The sequence below is a fragment of the Trematomus bernacchii genome, unplaced genomic scaffold (genome assembly GCF_902827165.1).
Source record: "Trematomus bernacchii unplaced genomic scaffold, fTreBer1.1, whole genome shotgun sequence".
Classification (NCBI taxonomy): domain Eukaryota; kingdom Metazoa; phylum Chordata; class Actinopteri; order Perciformes; family Nototheniidae; genus Trematomus; species Trematomus bernacchii.
This window is the reverse complement of record NW_022987477.1, coordinates 7,283,007-7,303,369: the sequence shown is the minus strand read 5'-3', so window position 1 is coordinate 7,303,369 and position 20,363 is coordinate 7,283,007. Positions and strand designations below refer to the sequence as shown.

The 20,363-nt window shown below is 44.0% G+C and overlaps 1 protein-coding gene across 2 annotated transcripts in view; it reads right to left on the bottom strand.

Annotated features, from left to right (window-relative positions):
* Nucleotides 1–20,363, bottom strand: part of gli3 (GLI family zinc finger 3) — a 90,242-nt gene that overhangs the window by 64,366 nt on the left and 5,513 nt on the right. For both annotated transcript variants that reach the window (XM_034150270.1, XM_034150272.1), the window contains exon 2: nucleotides 9,101–9,274. In XM_034150270.1, the coding sequence (XP_034006161.1) occupies nucleotides 9,101–9,233 (133 nt within the window). In that variant the 5' untranslated portion in view covers nucleotides 9,234–9,274. The remainder of the gene's footprint in view (nucleotides 1–9,100; nucleotides 9,275–20,363) is intronic.

Below are 20,363 nucleotides of genomic sequence, written 5' to 3'. Positions count from 1 at the left end.
GTAATGTACATTATGTAGACTAATAATGCATAATTGTTTGGGTCTTAAAGTTACACCACACAAAGAAGCTAACATAGATTATTTACATTCATTTAAGATGAATCATCTTGTGTTGAGATACAGAAAGCAAAAGATCAGCTCAATAGTAGGACGTGTCCTTCTTTTATATAAACTCCAACCCTGGTGGCAACCCCACTAGTTGCTTCTTCTTTCCATTCAACAAGAATCCAACTGTGGTAAGGAGGCGTGAGCGGGTGAACAAAACAGAGAGGACGCGGAAAGAACACACCACAATAAATCCTCCTGGCAGGGTCAGGACACCCCCGCTTTGTTCCTCCTGGCAGGAGGGAGGCCACTGATGCCTACCGACAAATGGACAGAATGGTAGAATAATCAACTACTGTTTCCCCACTTTATGGGTTTATGAGTTTATGGGGCCCTTGGTCTCCCCTGCGCCTCCCTCTCAGAGAGGAGTGAGATCCAACAGGGCCGCAGTGCTGCTGGGATGCCGCAGGGCCGGGCTTTTCCATGTACCCCCCGATCCTCTCACACAGGGCAGGCTGATTTGTCTTTGTGAGGCCGCTGGTTAGCTCAGAGACTGTTCTCTGACCCGTATGACCTCTGACTCCAAGGCTATTCTGGCTCTCAGCGTGTCAGTGAAAATTATCTCAGGTTCACCAAAGGAGCCATTGTGATGGTCAGCATGAACTATCACAACGTATTAGAATTATAGATCTATGACTGAGATGTCAAATTGAGATTGCTTGAATAGTATCAATATAGTCAAACGTAAGGAAAATTAAATTGGCATGGGTCAGATTTTATTGGTCATCTCTATCTGTAATAATCCCAATGTACTCTTTAAGTTAATTGCCACAATCCGGGAATGGGACACAATCATAAACAAATATGTAATACACTCCCATGAGTCCATCACAGTTTACAGACTAGATACCATTTTCAACTTTGACTTGCAAAAGCATGACCCAAATTGTATCTAGAGGAGTACCTGGAGAGCGCTTTCACCAAGGCCAATTCCATATGAATGTAATATGTCTATTCAGATGTGCTAAAAACGTAATGGGCTCTTTTACTGCCCATGCTTCATACTTCCACCAAGTTTCATCAAATTTGGGCGAGTAGTTTTTCCTTAATCCTGCTGACAAACAGACAAACCAAAAAATTGCAAAAGATATCCTCCTTGTTAGAAGTGAACATTAGAATTTACTTCGAGGGCAAATGTTCAAGGTCCAAGCCATATGTCTTGCTACATCCACCAGTGGCAAACAAGTTGGAGGATCACTGACCAAAAAACCAAAGATGCAATTCCACTACAGCTAAATTCTGGAGGCATCTTCACAGCGTGCAAAAGTCTTCAGGCAGTGGCTTATATTCATCTTCCAGCAGTGAGGGAGCTGTGGAGCTCCAGCAGGCAGATTTGAGCATGCAGAAGTGTGCCAGACTAGGGAGGCCAGGCTGGGCAGGCCTGGGCCGGGCAGCTGAGGTTCCCCTCCGCCCTGAGTAGTAGCGAGGCTAAGCTAATCCTGCGCCTCAGGCCCCTGTGAGGTGGCTCTGCCAAAGCCTGTCCCCCTGCTGCTGTAGGAAATTGCCTTCAGTGCAGAGGTCCATGAAATGGCTATGGCTCAACAGTGAAGGCAAAGCAGATCCACAATGTGCACATGGGCCAGTGTGACTTTACAAACCCAAATCTACAGGTAGATTTTATATTCCATTTGTGTTTCTCTAAAACTCCATGATGTGCAATCATGAAAATGCTGTGGATAAACAAGTATTTTTCATTTCTGCTTATATAATAGGTTTTTATATATTTTATGTATTATTTATGTACCATACAGAGGTCTTTTGACACTAAAAGCCAGTTTTCCTGTGAGGGGTTGTGTGTCAGGCTCTATAACGCCTCCTCCATTGTGCTGTTTGACCCGTGGGCCAGCCAGAGCTCCCATGAGGTCCTTTATCCCTCCATCAGTCCTCTCTCATTAGCCCCCACAGGCAGAGCCCAGAGTAGGGTAACACAGAGGGGCCCCTGCTTCCTCCACTGGTCCCCATGAAATACATACAGCACAAATACAGATGACAGAGATCACCTTTTAGCAGCAGGGATGCACAAAGTGTTTTCCTTCAAATAACTACTTTTTTCTTCTTCTAAAACAGATATATTTCCTGCATTATTTGTAATATTTAAATCCTGAAGATGAACAAACTAAATCACTTGTATTGTCAGCCAGTGTCTGCGTGTTCCTGTTCATTTTGCTAATCATTTTTGTCTTCAGTTACACAAAATCAACTGGAATATTTGTTTTCTAGGGGGATAAAACGGGGATAAAGAGTGGAAAGCAGAGGTGGCAGCATGAGGAGGGGGGAGGAGGAGGGGATGAGGCAGGACACAGTGGAGAAACAGTTGATTATGAGTCCCATCAAGTGATCAATGATTTCATTAATAAGACGGATCACGCGGCTGTCATAGCTGTGACACGGGCTGAGGGATGATCCGCTCCCAATGCTCCATTTCCCCCAAGCCTCCCTCCCTCCCTCCCTGTCCTTCTGAAATTGCCTCCCTCTGCCAACGACAGGGGAACGCCAAGGAAAAAAGGGATGGAGCGGGGTGTTGACGGGGGTGGGGGTTTAGTCATGAGGGAGGGAGGGGATGGCGAGGGGCGAGGAGGGAGGAAGAAAAGTGAAAATCCATTTTGAAACCCATTTTCAATTAGGGGTCCACAAGCTGTTATCACAGGTGTCCCAGAATGGGGGCCCGTAAGTGAAAATGTCTCCTATCCGTTTCTGAAATGAAACCTTATCTGGGAGGCACAAAGACGGCGGGGACAGCGTATCTGTAAATTACTTTCCATCCCCGCTGTTAACGGGAACTTTATTTCTGTCAGATGACATTCCCCTCTATTTACTGTTGATCATTTAAATGGCTGCCTAAAAAGAAGGTGGCCTCATCTCCCCTCCTCTCTCTCTTTATCATTCTCCCTTCTCTTCCCATCAGGATTTTTTTTCACAGCACTTCTTTTTCTTCTCTCAACACTTTAGTCACGCTCTCTGTTTGCTTAGGGATTTCTCTCTAACCTACACGAAAGCCTATCATTTGTTGCCCTTTAAGGCTTAACTTGTTTGCCTCTGAGACCCTTGCTCTTGCCCTTTTAAGCATGCCCATTAAAAGGTCCCAACACTTCATAACCTGCTTAACAGAGTCTGTGTTCTGTTGTTCTGTTTCCAATTTTTCTCTTCTCATCCTATTACGTCCCGTTAACTCTCTCTTTCCTGAAATCAGCAGCACTCATACCTTAAAACTTTTTCCCTGTCTTTTCCCCTTTAACCAATCCTTTAGCCCCCACCCTGTTTTTTCTCCTTTTTTTTATTAGCAAATTATCCCATGACGACAGGATTTATTCAGCCAGGGAGCATGGACATCTTCTTTTTTTTTTTAGCCTGGGACCCAACAAAAGAATCAGGGGACTTTGTGGTCCACCTGCCTGCCGAATGATGAGGGTGGGAGGGGAGAGCAGCCCCCCGAACCCCTCCTAAAGAGCACCAATCACAGCATTGTTGTGGCACAGTCGGCTCTTTTGAGCTGTCAGTGCAAGAGGAGGGGGCACAAAGATGAATGGCACACAGGATGAAGCCACCATTTAGCCAACCATGTGGGAACGCTCTACTAGGACTCAATAATTACTCTGGGCCTGCTCAACTTAGACAACACTTACATACTAGGGCCAAGAGAGGAAGGCAGAGTTGAGGAAGAGAAGTCTGTAGTGGAAGTTTAGGGAAAGTTTTCGAGCGTAATCTGTTTCCAGACAAAAGCGCAGTTTGCTAATCCGAACACCAGCTTCAAATCTGATCAAAACTGAGCCCAATCACATAGGAAAGATTGCTTTGGAAAATAAATATCCACCACTCCACCTGCCATCCCTACTTTATTCAACTTTTCACAACTTATTACAGCATGCTGTTGCCTGGTGAAGCACAGGGTTTCCTACGTGCTGAGATCAGGGGCCGCTCCTCTGCTTGACTGGGGAAATATTTCGCCCGGGTCTTCCTAAGAAGAACCAGTCACTGGGGTTCCACAGCTGCTCACAATTACCTTTTGTTTGCATGGAGCGGTGGGGCAGGGGCTACGGGGGTTAAAGTTGAAGCGAGTGTAGGGTTACACCTGATAAGAGGTTATGAGTTCTAGGGGCGACTTGGGAATGTGCTGTAATTATAACAACACAAAGAATGTGTAAGCTATCGTCTGATTCCAAGAGAGAGATTGGGATCTAAAAGGGACCTTTCTCCGCAGATCAGTATCATCCCTCCCTTCGTCAAGTGAATTATGAGACTACTGTATTCAAGGGAGTGCAACTTTCTCTTCTGACGTGGCTCAGGAGACAAACCTTATGCTGTTCAAACCTGTAATTACCAGCACATTACGAAGAAAAATCCACAATCACAGTGCCAAATTACATCCATGCTTTTTCCACAACAAACTTCTTTTTTTCCCTCGCTGTCCCTTTAATTAATAAAAGTGTGCTGGCCATCTGGGAATGAGTAAGAGTGAGAGTTTTCCCAAGACGCTTACAGATGCATTACCTTACCCACTTCCTGTGATAACTCCCATATGGGGAGCAAGTCACAGCAACTTATTTACCCTTTCCTGCACTGTTTGTCTCCTCTTCACACTTGGGATGATCCCATTTGACGTCAGCATAGTTGAAGGGGGATGGGGTAAACTCCCCTTACCAGCTCCGGATACTAGTGCCAAACCTCCATACCCAAAAACCTCCAAATCCTCTCACTGCTAATGAGCACAGCTGCAGCTTAAGCCGCGGTGATCTCAACTCTGGTTTTGTTATGACTTCAGCTTGGTGCTCCGAGGCTTTCTAGCCAAACCAAAAAAAAATATTGCATCTAATATTCCTCATTCCAGCATCTGAATTAAGAATGAAAGGCTAAATGGAGGCAGGCTTGATGAACTGTAAGCTCCACACAGCTTTTAATAGCATGTGTTGAAGACATTGCTATGTAAACATGCCAGAGTTTTGCTACCAGCGAGAATTGAATGTGACTCACCACAAGAATAGGGGGAAAGTAAACATAAGTAACATGTGCAAGGGTTCATGCACGTCTAGATCATTACTCTGTTATGGAGGTAATGTTTTCAGCTTGTCTGTTTATTTGTTTTCTCTGTTTGTCTCTCACCCATTACATTTTGGAGCGGATCCAAATCACAAAGCTAATACATAAACAATGTTTTATTCATTTGGAGTTGGAAAGGTCCGCAAAAATGTGGGGAACACAACTCAAAGTTGGGAAAAATCTCTGAAACAGCTTTAAGTGTGTCTTATAAATGCTACGAGCAATAAGAAATATGAAAAATCTAAGTGACCATGTTGTTTCCACGATAAGACTGAAAGCAACACAACAAAGTGGGAAAATGAACCTATGGAATTGGGACCATTCAAGAAGCATGTGCTCGGACCAACGGCTTGGGCGAAAATCTGCGCTCTCTAGGTGCCAAATAGTTATTTTAGATTTTTGAGAGCCGTCAGTTTCAACTTAAAGTAATGGAACATAGGTACACAAACGTTCTTCAGTCCCCATGTAGGGTCTGTGGCCCCAAATAAAGTCCTCCAACTCATACGACCAAATAGGTCGATTGTTCAAGCCCTTATTACGACCTATAATCACGTTTTAAAGTTTTCGACCTCTAGTGCTCCCGTTGACTGCAAACGCTCCGGTGGGTCGTATATTCACAAATAACCCTCTCTGGAAAATCCTAAATTGTAGGATAGTTTGGCCGTTAAAATGCTTTTTGATTGGATTTCTAGCGAGAAGTGTATATTGTACTTTTAGAATCCACGTCCAGTGGATCTGTAGGATCTATAGTTTGATAGATATTACGAAGATGATTTGAGGTCTCGCCAGGAGAACGTGTATATACTACGTCTTTCCCCCTATTCATTTCTATTGACGGCAGCGTCCATGTAAGGTTAGCGTCAACCCTCACGGGGTGAAAACAGTATTTCCGGTCTCGAAGTTTTCATAATAAAACCGTATTCCCCTCACTGTCAAACGATTTTACAGTGATATCTGCCGTACTCATCCACTAAAACACATCAGTTTATCCTTGTTAATTACACGACATTAATTGGTTTAAATTGTCACTGCTTTTGTGTTTTTCCCATAAGTTTTCGATTCTGAGAGACACATTTCTTTTTTCAGAGGTTTTGATCGAACTACCCATAATCCTCAGCTATCGTTGAAGCTCGGTGATTGGATGTTTTAGCCGCAATGCACGTTGGGATATGGTGTTTATGCGATGTGAAATCCGAAAACATAATTTAAAAAGAAATAATAATACTTTATTCCGAGTGTGCTTGCTTTTTATCTTTGAAAGTCATCACATAACGGCATTGTAATACACGGTTCGGCTGCATTAAATATTACACATCTGCCGTAGTTCTTTATTTATAGAGCCCTGATTTGAAGACCTTTGGACAAACTGGAAGAAATGCCGCCAAAACTGAATATGTGACGTGGATCATAAATATATCAGCAATTAAACATCTTCAATTTCTCTTCACACAATACGTCTCCTTGCAGTATCAATAGTAATTCGGCTGACTTTTATATTTGATCCAATTGGTAGATAGGCTGTATTTACACCATAACGGTGCACAGCTGATAGAAAAGGAGTTGTAGTTTTTAAAGATATTACTGATTTTCTTTGAATTAAAGAATATACTGAGTTGAGAGAATAGTCAGGGATTTTGGGTGATGGGAGACACATCTATGGAATCAGAATTTCAATATCTTACCATTAAAGGTCCCATGTCATGGCCATTTCTACTGATCATAATTCCATTGTTGAGGTATACTAGAATAGATTTACATTGGTTTCTCATACAGCATCTCTGTATAGTATGTGTATTCACTCTCTGTCCTAAACGGCTTGTTGGAGCTCCTGCCCCCCCCCTCCCTAAGAGCCCACTGTGCTCTGATTGGTCAGCTCGCCCACTCTGTTCTGATGAGATCACCACCGTTACAGCGGAACATCAGTGATTATGTGTTACAATGGCGTTAGCAACCAGAAAATGACACCAGTAATGACAAACAGATGAGAATGTTGCGTGGGGTCTGGGTGCCGTGTTGGCGGGATGTTGTGAGTGTGAGCTGGGTTCATTTCCTGCTTGCTGCGTGGGGTCTGCGAGACAGCGAGACATCGCGAATGGACGCGAGAAGGTGGGGATGCTGAGGGGGCTGCAGCACCCCCATCTGCGAGGCTCCACTATTTTTTTGAATATGTTATATTTGATGAAACAATTTAAATATTAAGAATAGCCTATATACAAAATAGGGGGAAAGTAGAAGGTCAATGATAGAAATATAGAAGATACTGTAGTGCAGGGAGTCCAAAGATATTAATAGGAGGATGTGCAAAACAGACAAACTAATAAGGCTTTATTTAAACATTAAAGAATACTTTAAGGTCTTCTTTTGAATAAGAAAAGAACTTTGGGGGTATCCACAGATAAATATTAAGTCTGACAAAGTACTTAACCTCTAATATATTGCATAGTTTATTTTGGCACTTGACAATCACCTTCCCTGAATTTGACTCAGGTGTAACTAAAGTCTGCTTTAAGGGTTGTATATATTTCACATCATTAATCAGAATCTGCAAAGTAACTAAAAATAAATGTAGTGGAGTAAAAATACCAGGTTAACCTCTGAATTGTAGTGGAGTAGAATTACAAAGTAACAATAAATTGCATGTTGTACATGCTGGTGTAACAAAAATATTTCCCAACTTGGGATCAATAAAGTATATCTTATCTCAAGATGATCGATGGCTACTGCCATATTTGCAAAATTTGCCTCTGAACCTTGACAAGTGCATGTTTCAGGCTTATCAATGAACAACAGGAGGGGTCACAGACATAAGACCAGCTGTTAAATAAAGCTCTTCTGACCTTAGCTGTCATGTGGGTATATTAATGCTGCCCATTATGGACACAAGCAATTTTCACCCATTTATTAATTATATGTTTTATATGTGATAACACCAATGTGTTTCTCATCCCCTAAACCTCCAGGGATGTACACATTTTAATACTGGCAACTTCTAATTATGGGAAATACGAAAACGTCTTTTAAAACTACAATTCCCAGTAGAGACGTGCCATAGAACATGTTGCGAAACACAATTAGCCAGCATGTGTAGTTCTGGGGGGTGGGGGGTGGGGCTGGACCCGTTCGAGTCCAGTTTTGGATAGTCTGCCGTGGTTTCATTCCATTTCAAAGAGCTGTTTGACGCTCGGCGTAACCTTGGCGCACTGCCACTCCAACATCCAATCACAGAGCTTGAGGACTAATCACAGGGTTTGTCAAGCAAAGCGGATGTTGTAGTCCCAAACGATAGCTGAGGATTATGGGTAGTGTAGTGTCTTCGGCCATCCTAAACTCCGAAAAAACTATTTGTTTCTCTGAATCGAAGGTTAAAAACACAAAAGCATTGTACACAATTTAAACGAATCAATGTTGTGTAATTAACAAGGATACACTGATGTTTTTTAGTGGATGAGTACGGCAGATATCATCTGTCTCTAGTTCACAGATGTTTAGAAAACATCGGAACATGCCTGACAATTAATTACTGCAAGCCATTGTGACTTAAATCAACATTCAGATACAAATAGATTAAACTTATAATGGCATGTTACTACCTACAAGGTTAATTCAGATGAAAAAATGTTTAAAAAAATTACCAGCAAAACCCTTACTAAAAATACTTACTTAATATGACGGTGTTGCTGGGTTTTTAAGTTTAGAAGGTGTATTATACATTGTTTATTTTTTAAACTTTTTCAGGTGAAGAAACACCTGAAGATCGCCTGTGAAGTGATCGAATTTATATGTGCTCAATCCCCTATAATCATCACATTCACTCATGCTTTTTGGCTCCATTACGTTCCCATTACTCAACTGGTAAGCTGATCAATGGTCCAGCCTCTCCAAGAGTGGGTGTATTCCAAAGACCAAAATGATATGTACATTAACCAGAGCGGCTGAGTGTGCAGTTAGAGGTGACACGTACCGTTTGAGGTGGTGCTGGAGGCCACCGCCTTCTCGCTGATGTCATTGCGCGCTGATGAGCCCTTGGTCGCCACAATGGTCTCCACCCTCTTCTTCTTTTCAGCTGCTGAACTGGCCTGGGACTGGGTTTCCATGGCGATTGCTCATTCCTCAGCACCTCATGGAGACGGGATAACTGGTTGGAGAAGAAAATTATGTTAAAGGAAAATACATAATCTGTTTTATAAGCAAACCGATTGGTGCATTAAGTTTAAGAATCAAGTTTGTCTTGCTTGACTAAAGTTAAACATTTCAACAAAAGAAGCTTCAATAGAGACTTCAACACTGAGGACCTTGTGAGAAAATCTTCAGATCCAGTCCTCTCTTTTCATGATGCCCAAAGCAGACCACGGGTCAATCCACCAGCTCACCCTGATTTATTTTAACTCAAACCTGCTGGGCTCTGATGTGCTTGTCGGGAGTCAGATCTCCTCCTCCACTAACCGTGGTTAAATATCCAAATAAACACAATTTCGCTTACCTTATTTTAACTGTGTCACACTAAACTTTTGACTTCCTGTCAGAAAAAAACCTATATAAACATAGAAAGGCAGGACATCCTGACTAGGTTTTATATCTTAGAATAGAAGTAAAGGCAGCTTGTGGTTATACTGATAATCCTGCTATAGCAGTCTTTCCAGAGAGAAAGCAGAAACCTTAAGGGGATACCACAGAGAGAGAAACATTCACAATCCTGAAAAAACAAGGCTTGTTTGAAGGCCCTTTTGGGAATATCATGGTGCCGGGCAATTTTTCTTTCAAAGAATAAAGGTGGTTCAAGTTAATACTGTCTGTGGGTTTAGAAGGGGTTCAGCCAACAGTCTAGCAGACATGCTGCTCAGTTCAGCACCTCAGAGGCTGTCTACAAACTCAACTCAATCTAGGTCATGGAGGTCTCTGATTATGGAGACAACACAGTGATACACCGAAACCACTCATTTACACAAAGTACAGGACAGCTTCATTTTGGTGCAATACAAGGCCTTTACTTAGACTCCATAAATCATGCATAATTAGTGGAAATATTTAGTCTGACTAACATTTTCCTTTCCAATAAACACTAGTTAATTACCCAACTGTACTATTTAATTGTCCTCCAGCCTATAAACATGCATGGATACACAGGCCGGCAGTAAAGTAAGCTATCATGCAAACAGAGGAGTGCTGCTGAAAGTACAAGAGAAGGGAGGTGGGGGGGGGATTTTTTTACCAACTCCCCAAGGAGGGAAAGCGAGGGGGAAGTGGTGAGGGGAGTAAACTTCAGACAAACACTGTGAGCTTTGTTTGTTTTTTTTCCCAACCCCCTAAAAAACCAGAGTCTGTCATCCATTCTGACCCGACAACAACATCTGTAAGCAATTGCTGGCTTACAAAAAAAGAGAAGGGGAAAAAAACACAATGCAATTACTCCCTTACCAATCAAAACAGAATTAAACAAGAGCTCGTCCTCTAATCACTCCCACATGAATACATGTGTAGCCGTCATCCACAACCAAAGACATTTTTGTCCTACTTGCACAGATATCATCTCAAATCACTGCTGCATATGTTTGATAGAGGGAATGCTTTCATTTCTTCTCAGTATGAGTTAATCGTCGGAATATGTGCGGCGCATGTACGTCTGCTCATGCAATTGTGAGTTCCTACCACTATAACAGATCATAGGTGCCACTCATTCACTTTCATCAGCAGAAACTGAAACAAGAGCGTGATCAAACGAAACTTTTTGGTCTCCCTCTTCGAAACTGTCATTACATCACTCTAATGACTGAACTTGAGCAAAAGCAGTGAATGGGGAAAAAAGAACTGGGAGGGAACCTACTTTACCGCCCTTACTGAACAGCTCCCAACATGCTTTGCGTGTAGAGTGATCATACATGTATGTGTGTGTCTTCCTGTCGCCCCCAGGTGAGGTTGAAAGAGCCGAAAGTGCAGTGAATATGAGGGTCAGGATCGGGGTTTGTAGGGGAGGTGAAGAGAAAGGGAGGCATTCCTCTGGTCGGGCAAATACTCACAAGTCCGAGCCACTGAAGCGTGTCCGACCGGTCTTTTGTGTTCCACTAGGCAGGCCACAGTTCCAAAGCAGCAATTAAAAGCAGGACCTTTTCACCCATAATCCCTCTGACCTGTACGCCCACACCCAATCCTGCAGATGTTCCTGTCTTTCCTTACGCCTTTCGTGTTGCTCATTTTTGCCCCTCTCCAACTTCGAAAACACTCTATAACTTTGCAAAAACACTTCCTTCAGTCTTCGTTTGTATCAATCAACATCATTTTCCTGTGTTTGTCCTTGAGTAACTAATTTGAGTACAGAGACCCTAGTCTGAATGTCATTTTCTTTAAGCACCTCCACTAAAGAGCCACTAATGTACACAGCAGGGAAATTAGCATCTTTATCGAGAGTACCTGCATGAGTTGTGTGTCACAGAGGCCTGACACAAAAGAATTACAACGAGGTATTGGTTGCTGTTGTGACTCAAAATAAATGTTAATTTCATATTAATGTCTTTCCCATGAAATGGCTGTCCTACACCCAATTAGAGAAGCGAGAAAGAGGGTGTATCTGTATTTGTGCTAAACTGTAATCCTTCCTCACAGAAAGGGAGGCGATTAAACAGGTTTAAAATACCACAATTCAGACTGTTCCCCCAGAAAAAACATTCTTATTTTATAAGCACATTAAGCAAATCAATTTAACATAAATTATACGCCTTTGTGACAAAGGCACTGAGTTGAAAGTCAACTGCAAATTGTACACATCAAAGTGAAACACTAAAATAAACTTTTGCCTTTGATAGAAAAAAAATCAGTTTCTTTTTTTCTTTCTTCATGCAAGCTTAAATGACTGCTAACCCTATCAGAAATCACTGCCTTTTGTTATTTAAAGGCTCCATCTTCACAAGCTTAATTCTATGAAACTGCTTAAGGTGTACTTCCATCTGCACTGCATTCTGTCATTAGGATCACATTTGCAAATGCATGGCACACACGCACACACACTCAGAAACTGAGGGACATTTTTATACAAACTCTTGAAGTGTCTTCTTAGATTTGGCAACCCCCCCTCACAGACGGGGTACTGTATTTGTGTTCATTTCATTAGGGCGACTGTTCAGTGTCGAGGGCCCCCCGAGGGGGGAGACTGGCAGCGCCACAGCATTCATCATCATTACATCAGCGACCACCGAGATCTGCTATCTTAGGCTTATCAACACGGCACAAACGCACCGCAGCGCAGCGAGTTAGAGGGGAGGGGAGAGATGGGAGATGGAGACGATTGAGGGAGATTGTGAGCAAAAGTGGGATAAGAGGGGGAGAAAATGAATGGAGCAAGGGAGGAGCATGTGTGTATGTGTGTTCATGATTGTGTGCATGCATGTGTGTGTGCACCTCTCTGTGCCCCTGCATGCCTGCACATGTTTTCCTGTGTGTACAATGTGTGTTTTTGCACATTTCGCAGCTATGCCAACAACATTAAGGGCTCCTGCACAGCTGGAATAACTAAAACACTGAGGGGCAAAGGGGGAGGAGGAGTCGGAGCCCTATAGCAAGATTAGCTGAATCTAGCAATAAAACAGAATACGCTGGCTCAGGCTGCATGTGTTTGCATTGGATAAGGTCAGTGAGGGGATGAGGCCCCTGAAGGAGACAGTGGAAGTGCTTGCTGGTGGTTGGAGGACCTGTCTTGGGTTCAAAATCCCGACTGAGGAGGTGTTCCCGAACTCAATGGCTCTCAGAGGAAACCACATACTTAGGTTTCCATGCTGTGTTTAACGCTGCACTTAGGGCTTGCCCTTGGCCCTGGAAGGCAAAGGGGAAGGGGGGGATTGGGGATTTGGTGGTTGTGGCTCCCATTCACCAGTGAAACTTAACATTGTGCCCAGATGGCACTAAGTATGGCCTACAGCCGACGGGGACCAGCCCCTCAAGTAAGGGCCATTTAGCAGGAATTAGTCACACCCCGCCACACACACATATCAAATCCCTGATATGCAATGCAAACTGGTTTAGCGCTAGGCCTTCTCACCCTTTTGTAAACTGTGACATGTGACTGTGTCATTTACATGTTTCCATGTCATCCTACAATGAGTCCACCTTTTTACTGCTACACTAGGTTTTAAAAACGTATGGTTGATACTTCTTTTGAAATTATTTATTCATGATTTGAATCAGTAAATCATTTTATAAATGCTGCAGGGAAAAATGTAATTCATAGTTTATGTTTTTTCTGCATTACAAAATATACCTGTCTTTAATGTATCTTTACACCTAAGGTGCAGCATCTTAATTGCATTCCTTCAGATCTGGACTGCTATCACTATGCACTGCTCAATATTTGAATAGGGAAAGCTTGCTTGCGAATGAGGGGTGTTTGTATTTTGTCAAGGACAAACAGTGCAACAACACAGCCCATCAGTAGCTTTCAGCGGAGCTAATACGATTATCCTTGCATGAGTCTTGCTCCCTCAGACCCCTCCACTTGAGATGCTTTGGAGGGCTGGTGAGGGACCCTGTGTGTTGCACAGCAGAATGAGCTGAGTGCATCTTACATTCCTGGGTAACAAACCCAAACGATGTAATCGTAATGCTTACACGATGCTTCTTTTGCGCTCGCTACCCAGTAGATAAGGGGCAAATAAAGCATTCCCAACAATAGAAATCTTGAGCGTTTTCCCCACAGCCCCCTGCTTAATAGATTGTTTATTTATTTTGACTTTGCATTTGTTCGTGAGCCACTTGTGTCAGGGCAAGTGGGGCAGTGAGGAGTGAGACAATGGATATTGCAGGCAGCTTTGTTGCACTGGTGGCCCAGTTATGCGGTGTAGGTTTCCCCTGTTCTCCACTTTATTCATGTTTTTCCCATGCTAAAGCGTAGAGCCTTTGTTTGATCAGACACTTTCCCTGATTTTTGAGAAGAAGGAAAATATGCTTGTGCCGCCATTTACTGGAGCAAACAATGCAACCTATTACTTCAGCAAAATAACATGAAGGTTATAAAAATGCCTTTTTTCTATAAGCTAAAGTTTGTTGGCTTGAACTCACGGAGATTATGATTAGCATTAATACAAATATTGTCCACACTGTATCACTTTTCTTCTACATTTCTTCCGTTTATTACGAAATCAGTTGTTGAAGCAGCCACCATATACTGTAAAGCTAACGTTTCTGCTGGAGTGGCCGCTGCACATGGCACACTGTAAAGCAATAGAGAGTGAGTTCTGTATCCTGTCAGTGGGCCTCTCATCTCCAGTGAAAACAGTCTTGTGTTTGTGGAGGCATTCTTCATACAAGGCTTTAGAAAGCACTCCGCACGATGTCACAACCAGAGCGCCACAACGGCATCCTTCACAGCGAAAGAGTACATGTTACTGCGTTGTTTGAGAGCACAGTATTGTGTGAGAACAGGGAAGAAGGGACTGAGTTTGAGAGTGTGTGAGCTATACTGCATGGCGCTGTGTATTGGAGTTGGATGCACCAGGTGCTTTCTACGCCTCTCAGTATGCAAGTGCGATCACGGTGTGCAGAACATAAATAAGAGAGGGGACCCTGGGGAGGGGATGAGTGGAAGAAGAGAAATTCCTGTACTGATGAAAACCTCACACACAACTTCTCCTCACACGTGCACACAGAGAATGATCCAGCAGATGAATGGTCGCGTGTGAGTGTAGTGGCAGAGGGTATGGCTGTGACAATAGGTCACACTTAGACAAAGTTCAAAAAAGAGTGTTTGATGCAACTTTATAAGAGCAATCCTGAAATGTACTGCTACAGGTTATGGAGTCATTGTGAAACCGTCCGGCCTAGTACTTAAAAGTCACCTATTATACAAAATCCATATAAATGACATGAAAAAGTCAATACATAAATATGTGTCCCCTCTGTGTAAAGAGATTCTGAAAGTTTCAGGAAAAATGATTAGCTTCTTTTTGATCCATTAATATAAAAACCTGTCTGAAAATGAGCTGATCAGATTTTGGCCACTTTGTGATGTCATAATGTTTTTTTGGATTGTGTAACCATTAGCCAATAACCAACCAAGGTAACACCCCCCCCCCCCCCCCCCCCCCCCCCCTCACCTGAATCTCCTCCTAGAGCACCATTGTGGGTTTTTTAACCAAATATCTCTCAGAGGGCCGTGGGGAGTGGCTCCTTATTTTCATCTAAAGTAAAAGATGGAGAATCTGCACTTTTGAAACAGGGCTGAAACAGAGGGGATTATGGGATGCTGCAATGATCTGTTTGGTATTTCAGACAAACACTTCAGAGACATGTTTTGTATGTATCTGAGAGCTATAATTTATTGTTGAAAAACAGCATAATAGGGGACCTTTAAAGTGACCTTACCTACTCTTGATCTTTCCCTCCTGCTTTCTATCTCCTTTTGCTTCATTCCTTTGTGTCATTGGAATAAGTGTTGGAGCGGAGTGAGTCAGTGCTGTGATTAATGACGGGCCCTGGCGTCTCCGGGGCCGAGCGCTAACAACAGCCAGGGGGCAGCGCGATAATGCAGAATAATAAAGCCAGCAGACAAACAACCAGGCAACGCAAGGCCTATTAGCTAACCCCATCAGGACGGCTAAGTGAGAAATTAGCCCTTCCCCAGCTCCGACACAATTCATCAAGTGCTGCCCCTGAATCCCCCCTCTAGAAGTCATAATGTTTACTTAAAGACTGGCCTCGATGCCCCAGCGGCGAGCTTTATTGGCTCTTATTAATTCCCGCTCTGGCCCTCGCGGCCATGCCATTTAAACCGAATTAAAGGGGTGAAAATTGGATGAGATGAAGTTGTCTTGGTGTTTGGCTCTTGCATGATAAAGCCGGACCTAAAGAGAGGGAGACTTGGGAGGAGAAAAAAAATAAGAGGGGAGGGCAAACAAATCAGCATGTAAAGGAATGCTGAATGAAGCTGTCCTGAAATGTGCCGCAGTCAGTCAGAGGAATGTGGGAGAGAGGGGGAAAAGGAAGAGAAAAAGGGAGACATGGCATCGCTTTAATGCTAGACTTCCTGTGTGGATGGGAACTGATCCAAAAGGGTAACACTGGGTCACACATTCCACAGATGCAGAAACGAAATTATTATTGCTGTATCTAAGCATTCTCATCTTTCATCAGACCGGTTGAAAAAAATACTGTAAAATAAGGTCACTCTATCAGCACTCCAACCTTATTTCGACATGTCAGTGATGGACAGGAGTGAAAGGGGAGGGAGTACACTCGGCAGGAGAACATGCCTTTTAATGAGGTGGCTGTTCTGGTCATGTAATAACAGAACAATGAGTCATACTTCAACGATAATGAAATTGGTCAGTTTTCATCAACTTGGTGAAATAACAAATGATCTTGAGATTCATATCTATATAGGACACTGTTGATTATTTTTTATTGTTTTTGTGCTTTTTTTTTAAAGAAATGCCAAATATTTGCTGGTTCCAGCTTCCAAAAAATGAAAATGTCCAACTTTTCTTCTTTTTCATATCATATTAAACTGAATATATGAGTTTTTAACTATAAAACAGAAACAACCAGACATTAAAAGACATCAATATGGCTCTGAAAACCTATCATGGCCACTAATATCTGTTATTTTACACATGAATTGAGGTTATTGAGTAATGGTAAAAAGAAATGTCAATAGTTCAAATATTTTGCAGTTAAAAATGTTCCTCCCTCTTTGTTGTGTCAGTATTGCTTTCATCTGAAACCACAGCACTGAATGGGTTCACTGGCCCTTGTGCAGGCCTGTAAGTGGAGTATAGAAGTTGAGCTGTGTGTGTTGCATGCTTGGCGGCAGAGAGAGTGTGTTCTATAGAGCAGTATGGAGTGTACGGCAGCTGAGGTGTGAGATCAAAGACAGCTGAAGCTCACAGGGAGTCCCGGAGACTTCTAGCTCTCTGACGGCTCTCCCCACGGCAGCGTCGGGAGACAACTCTCTCCCTTCACTTTCATATCAGCCACAGAGCCCCCCCATCCCTCTGCATCAGCTTGTAGGCTCCACACACACACAGGAAGTCTCAGAGGAATTGTCAGTGCTGCAAAAACCTGTACCCCACCTACAGCAACAGTACACACACAGGCTGTTGCTCATCAGAAACACACAGCTGAATATCTTGAATTTTGAAAGGCTGAGTTGGGAGAAACTCATTCTCCCAGTGAGAGGATGTCACGCAACTCAAATACCAAGACGATATCGCACCACACAACACCGGAATGAGATGCCATAAACCTCACAGCGCTGCCAAGTGTTCAACAGAAAACTTCCCGTAAACTCCAAAGAGCACAGTCACAAAATGGCCCCCTGAAAATCCCCTGCATAAAGAGCGAGGAACAAGACTGTCATTAGACAGGCGGCCCCCTCAGGCCCCGCCGACTCTATCACGAGGAAGCCAAACATCTGGGTGTATTTACGCGTTTCAGCTGTTTGCAACCCCGCCTCGAATAAATCTGGGAGCTGTAACACCATTGCTTAGGACAGCTCCTAAACAAACATGCTCAACGCTCGCCGGCTCACTCACTCACTCCTCTCCGCACGCTCATGCACCCCGGATAATGCAGGCGAATACATTTGTGGAGGAGGAGGAGGAGGAGGCCTTAATTGGAGCGCTTGACGTGTGCCTGGGGTTAATTGGGAAGCATGGAGAGCAGCTGGCTCCACGGTGGAAGTTGAGACAGGGATAATAAGTTCACCCGTTGCAGGAAAGACAGTTAGTGATGAATCAGATCATAGGAACAGTGTATCATCCTCACATCTCCCCCTCCTCCAACCTGCTCTCCTGACAAGCAGAGACAACCTGGCTCCCAGCTACACAATCTGGCACCTATCACGCAGGACTGGCAGTCTTTGGGAAGAGATCACCCGGCGATGGTTCACACACGTTCATTCAGCTAATCACTCACACACACAATCATTCTTACCTCTAGGACACGGAACCTAGTTTATCAGTTCGCCGGTCGATGTATGTAAATCTCTCCAACAATGTGTGTACTAATGGCTTATTACCCCGCGTTAGCTGGTTTGCATTGATCTCTGCGCCAGAGGGAGACGGGGAAACTAGAGCAGTTCGCTGCTCATATGTACCGAGCAGGACTATAATCACATCCCAGCTTGTTTCAATAAAGGCAACATTAGCATAAACCATCTCAAACACACTAAAACCTTCACCCCCGCTCAGTCCGTGCAAGAAAAAAGAGGGAAAAAACTTTCCTGGATTACAGGGTAATCATGGCCATATGGGATGGGTCGGTATAACTTTGCGTGTCTGTATAGATTGTCTCCACAGATTATGACTTTCAAAACATTTTTTTCCAGAGGAGCAAATCTTCAGCCCGTATATATATAGAGAGAATAGAAAGTGCTTCTTGCAGGATACTAATGGCTGCAAAGGGTTTAGATATAACACCAAACTCAGTTCCTTGTGCTGGGAGGGTGGCGGAGGGAGCATTTGGGGGCTGAAGGAAGCCCAGGTAGAGTCATAGGCAGTAATGGGAGGAGACAGCGACTTAGAGCGCCACACAAAAGCCAGGCTTTATAAATAATTCCAAAAGCTAACAGGATCCCTTGTATGTGTGAATCTGTGAAATACATTCACACATGAATGCACACACCCGCAGACCCACACACACCCCGCCACCAGGGGGAATAGGTTATTCACACTCCTCCGCTGGGGCCGCTGTGAGTCTGACCTGCCTGGATTGGTAAAATTGGATGAATATGTTTCTTGCATAGATGATGCAAACTAAAAAAAAAAAAGTCCCGAAGAAAAACTAAAGGGTCTATTTGAGCAACACACACATTGACACACACTCCCTCACTCATAATGCAGGGCAGCAAAGCACACCGGAGACCTGTCTTGTAAATCTCTTTGTGAAAGCAGCTTTGGGGGGTAGACAGGGGCTTACACACTGAGCCCTGAGGTAGCGCTACAGACTCCACTCCCTCTAACCCCCCCATGGTCTTTCTCCCTCTCCCACACACATACTCTGCTCTCCTCTTCTCTCTTCCTCACTTTCCGTCTACCCCACATTTCCTCCTACTTTCTTGCCCTTCTCTCACCTTATCCATCGCTCCCTCCCACCCTCTATTCTTTTCCTCTCCCCTCTCTCCTCCCCTCTGTCCCAGCCCGGGCTCTAGAGCGCTGGTCCTTAGCCCTGCAGGCTCCCGTGGTGTTGCGGTGACTAATGTCCTGCCTTTCCTCAGACAATGAGTTTGAGACTGAGCCGGGAAAGTGTTGAGGAGGGAAAAAGACTCCAGCACCTTTTGACAAATGGAACCCTTCGCACAGCCGGGCCCACTGAGGGAGGCTTTACAATGTCGCGCTCCACGCTCCACGTCCTCCGAGGGACGGCTGCAACCCGCAAAGCCGCATCTGGGGGGATATAATGAATTCTTTGGGAAGTCTAACCTGGCTTTCTTCATGAATAAGATATATTTCCAAAGCATGTCGACCCCTCTTAATAAAAACACCAGTCTGGCAGGAATAGCGGAGGCCGTTTTAGGGCCCCATGTACACGTTAATATTTCTGTTTCCCTATACATTTTTCTCAGGCCTACTTCTCTCTGTCACTGCAAGGCAAGACCTGCATTTTCCCCTGTAAGGTGGAGGAGCCATGATGACAAACTGTCATTAAAAACGGCTGGAGTCCTTCTCTTTCAAGGAACTCAAACTCTTGGATGCTCCCTCCTCTTCCCAACACACCCTACCCCCCATGCAACCCTGAAAGGAACTGGGCTTTGTCTGAGGAGCAAAGGAGAGAGGAATCCCCCCCCCCCCCCCCCCCCCTTCAAGCCTACCTCCCCTTCCCAAACCCTGTTCCTCACTCCCTGCGGAGTATTGTTAAAACACAGCCCCCTCTCTTTCCGCGGCCCGGGCTCTTAAAACAGCGTGCTTTGCATGAGAAAAAACGATTAGTCTTCAAATGCTCCGCTGTCAAAGGAGGGCTCTTTCAGGTTGGGGCAGAAATGTGCTCAGATAGTAGAGTTCCCCCTTTTGTTTTTCTAAGATGAGGCATTATTAGAGCCAGGGTCGGTTAGCATTCATTGCTGAGAAGAACACACTAGAGGGGTTTTATAAGGGATGCCCCCCCCCACCCCCCTACTTTTTCCAACTTGCCCCAAGTCCGACGGAAATGAAGGAGCAGAGTGGGGGAAGAGGTACTCATCTAAACATGTTTGGAGAGGAGAGAGAATGTCCGGGCCTGGGCTTCTTTCAGGTATTAACCCTGGGATT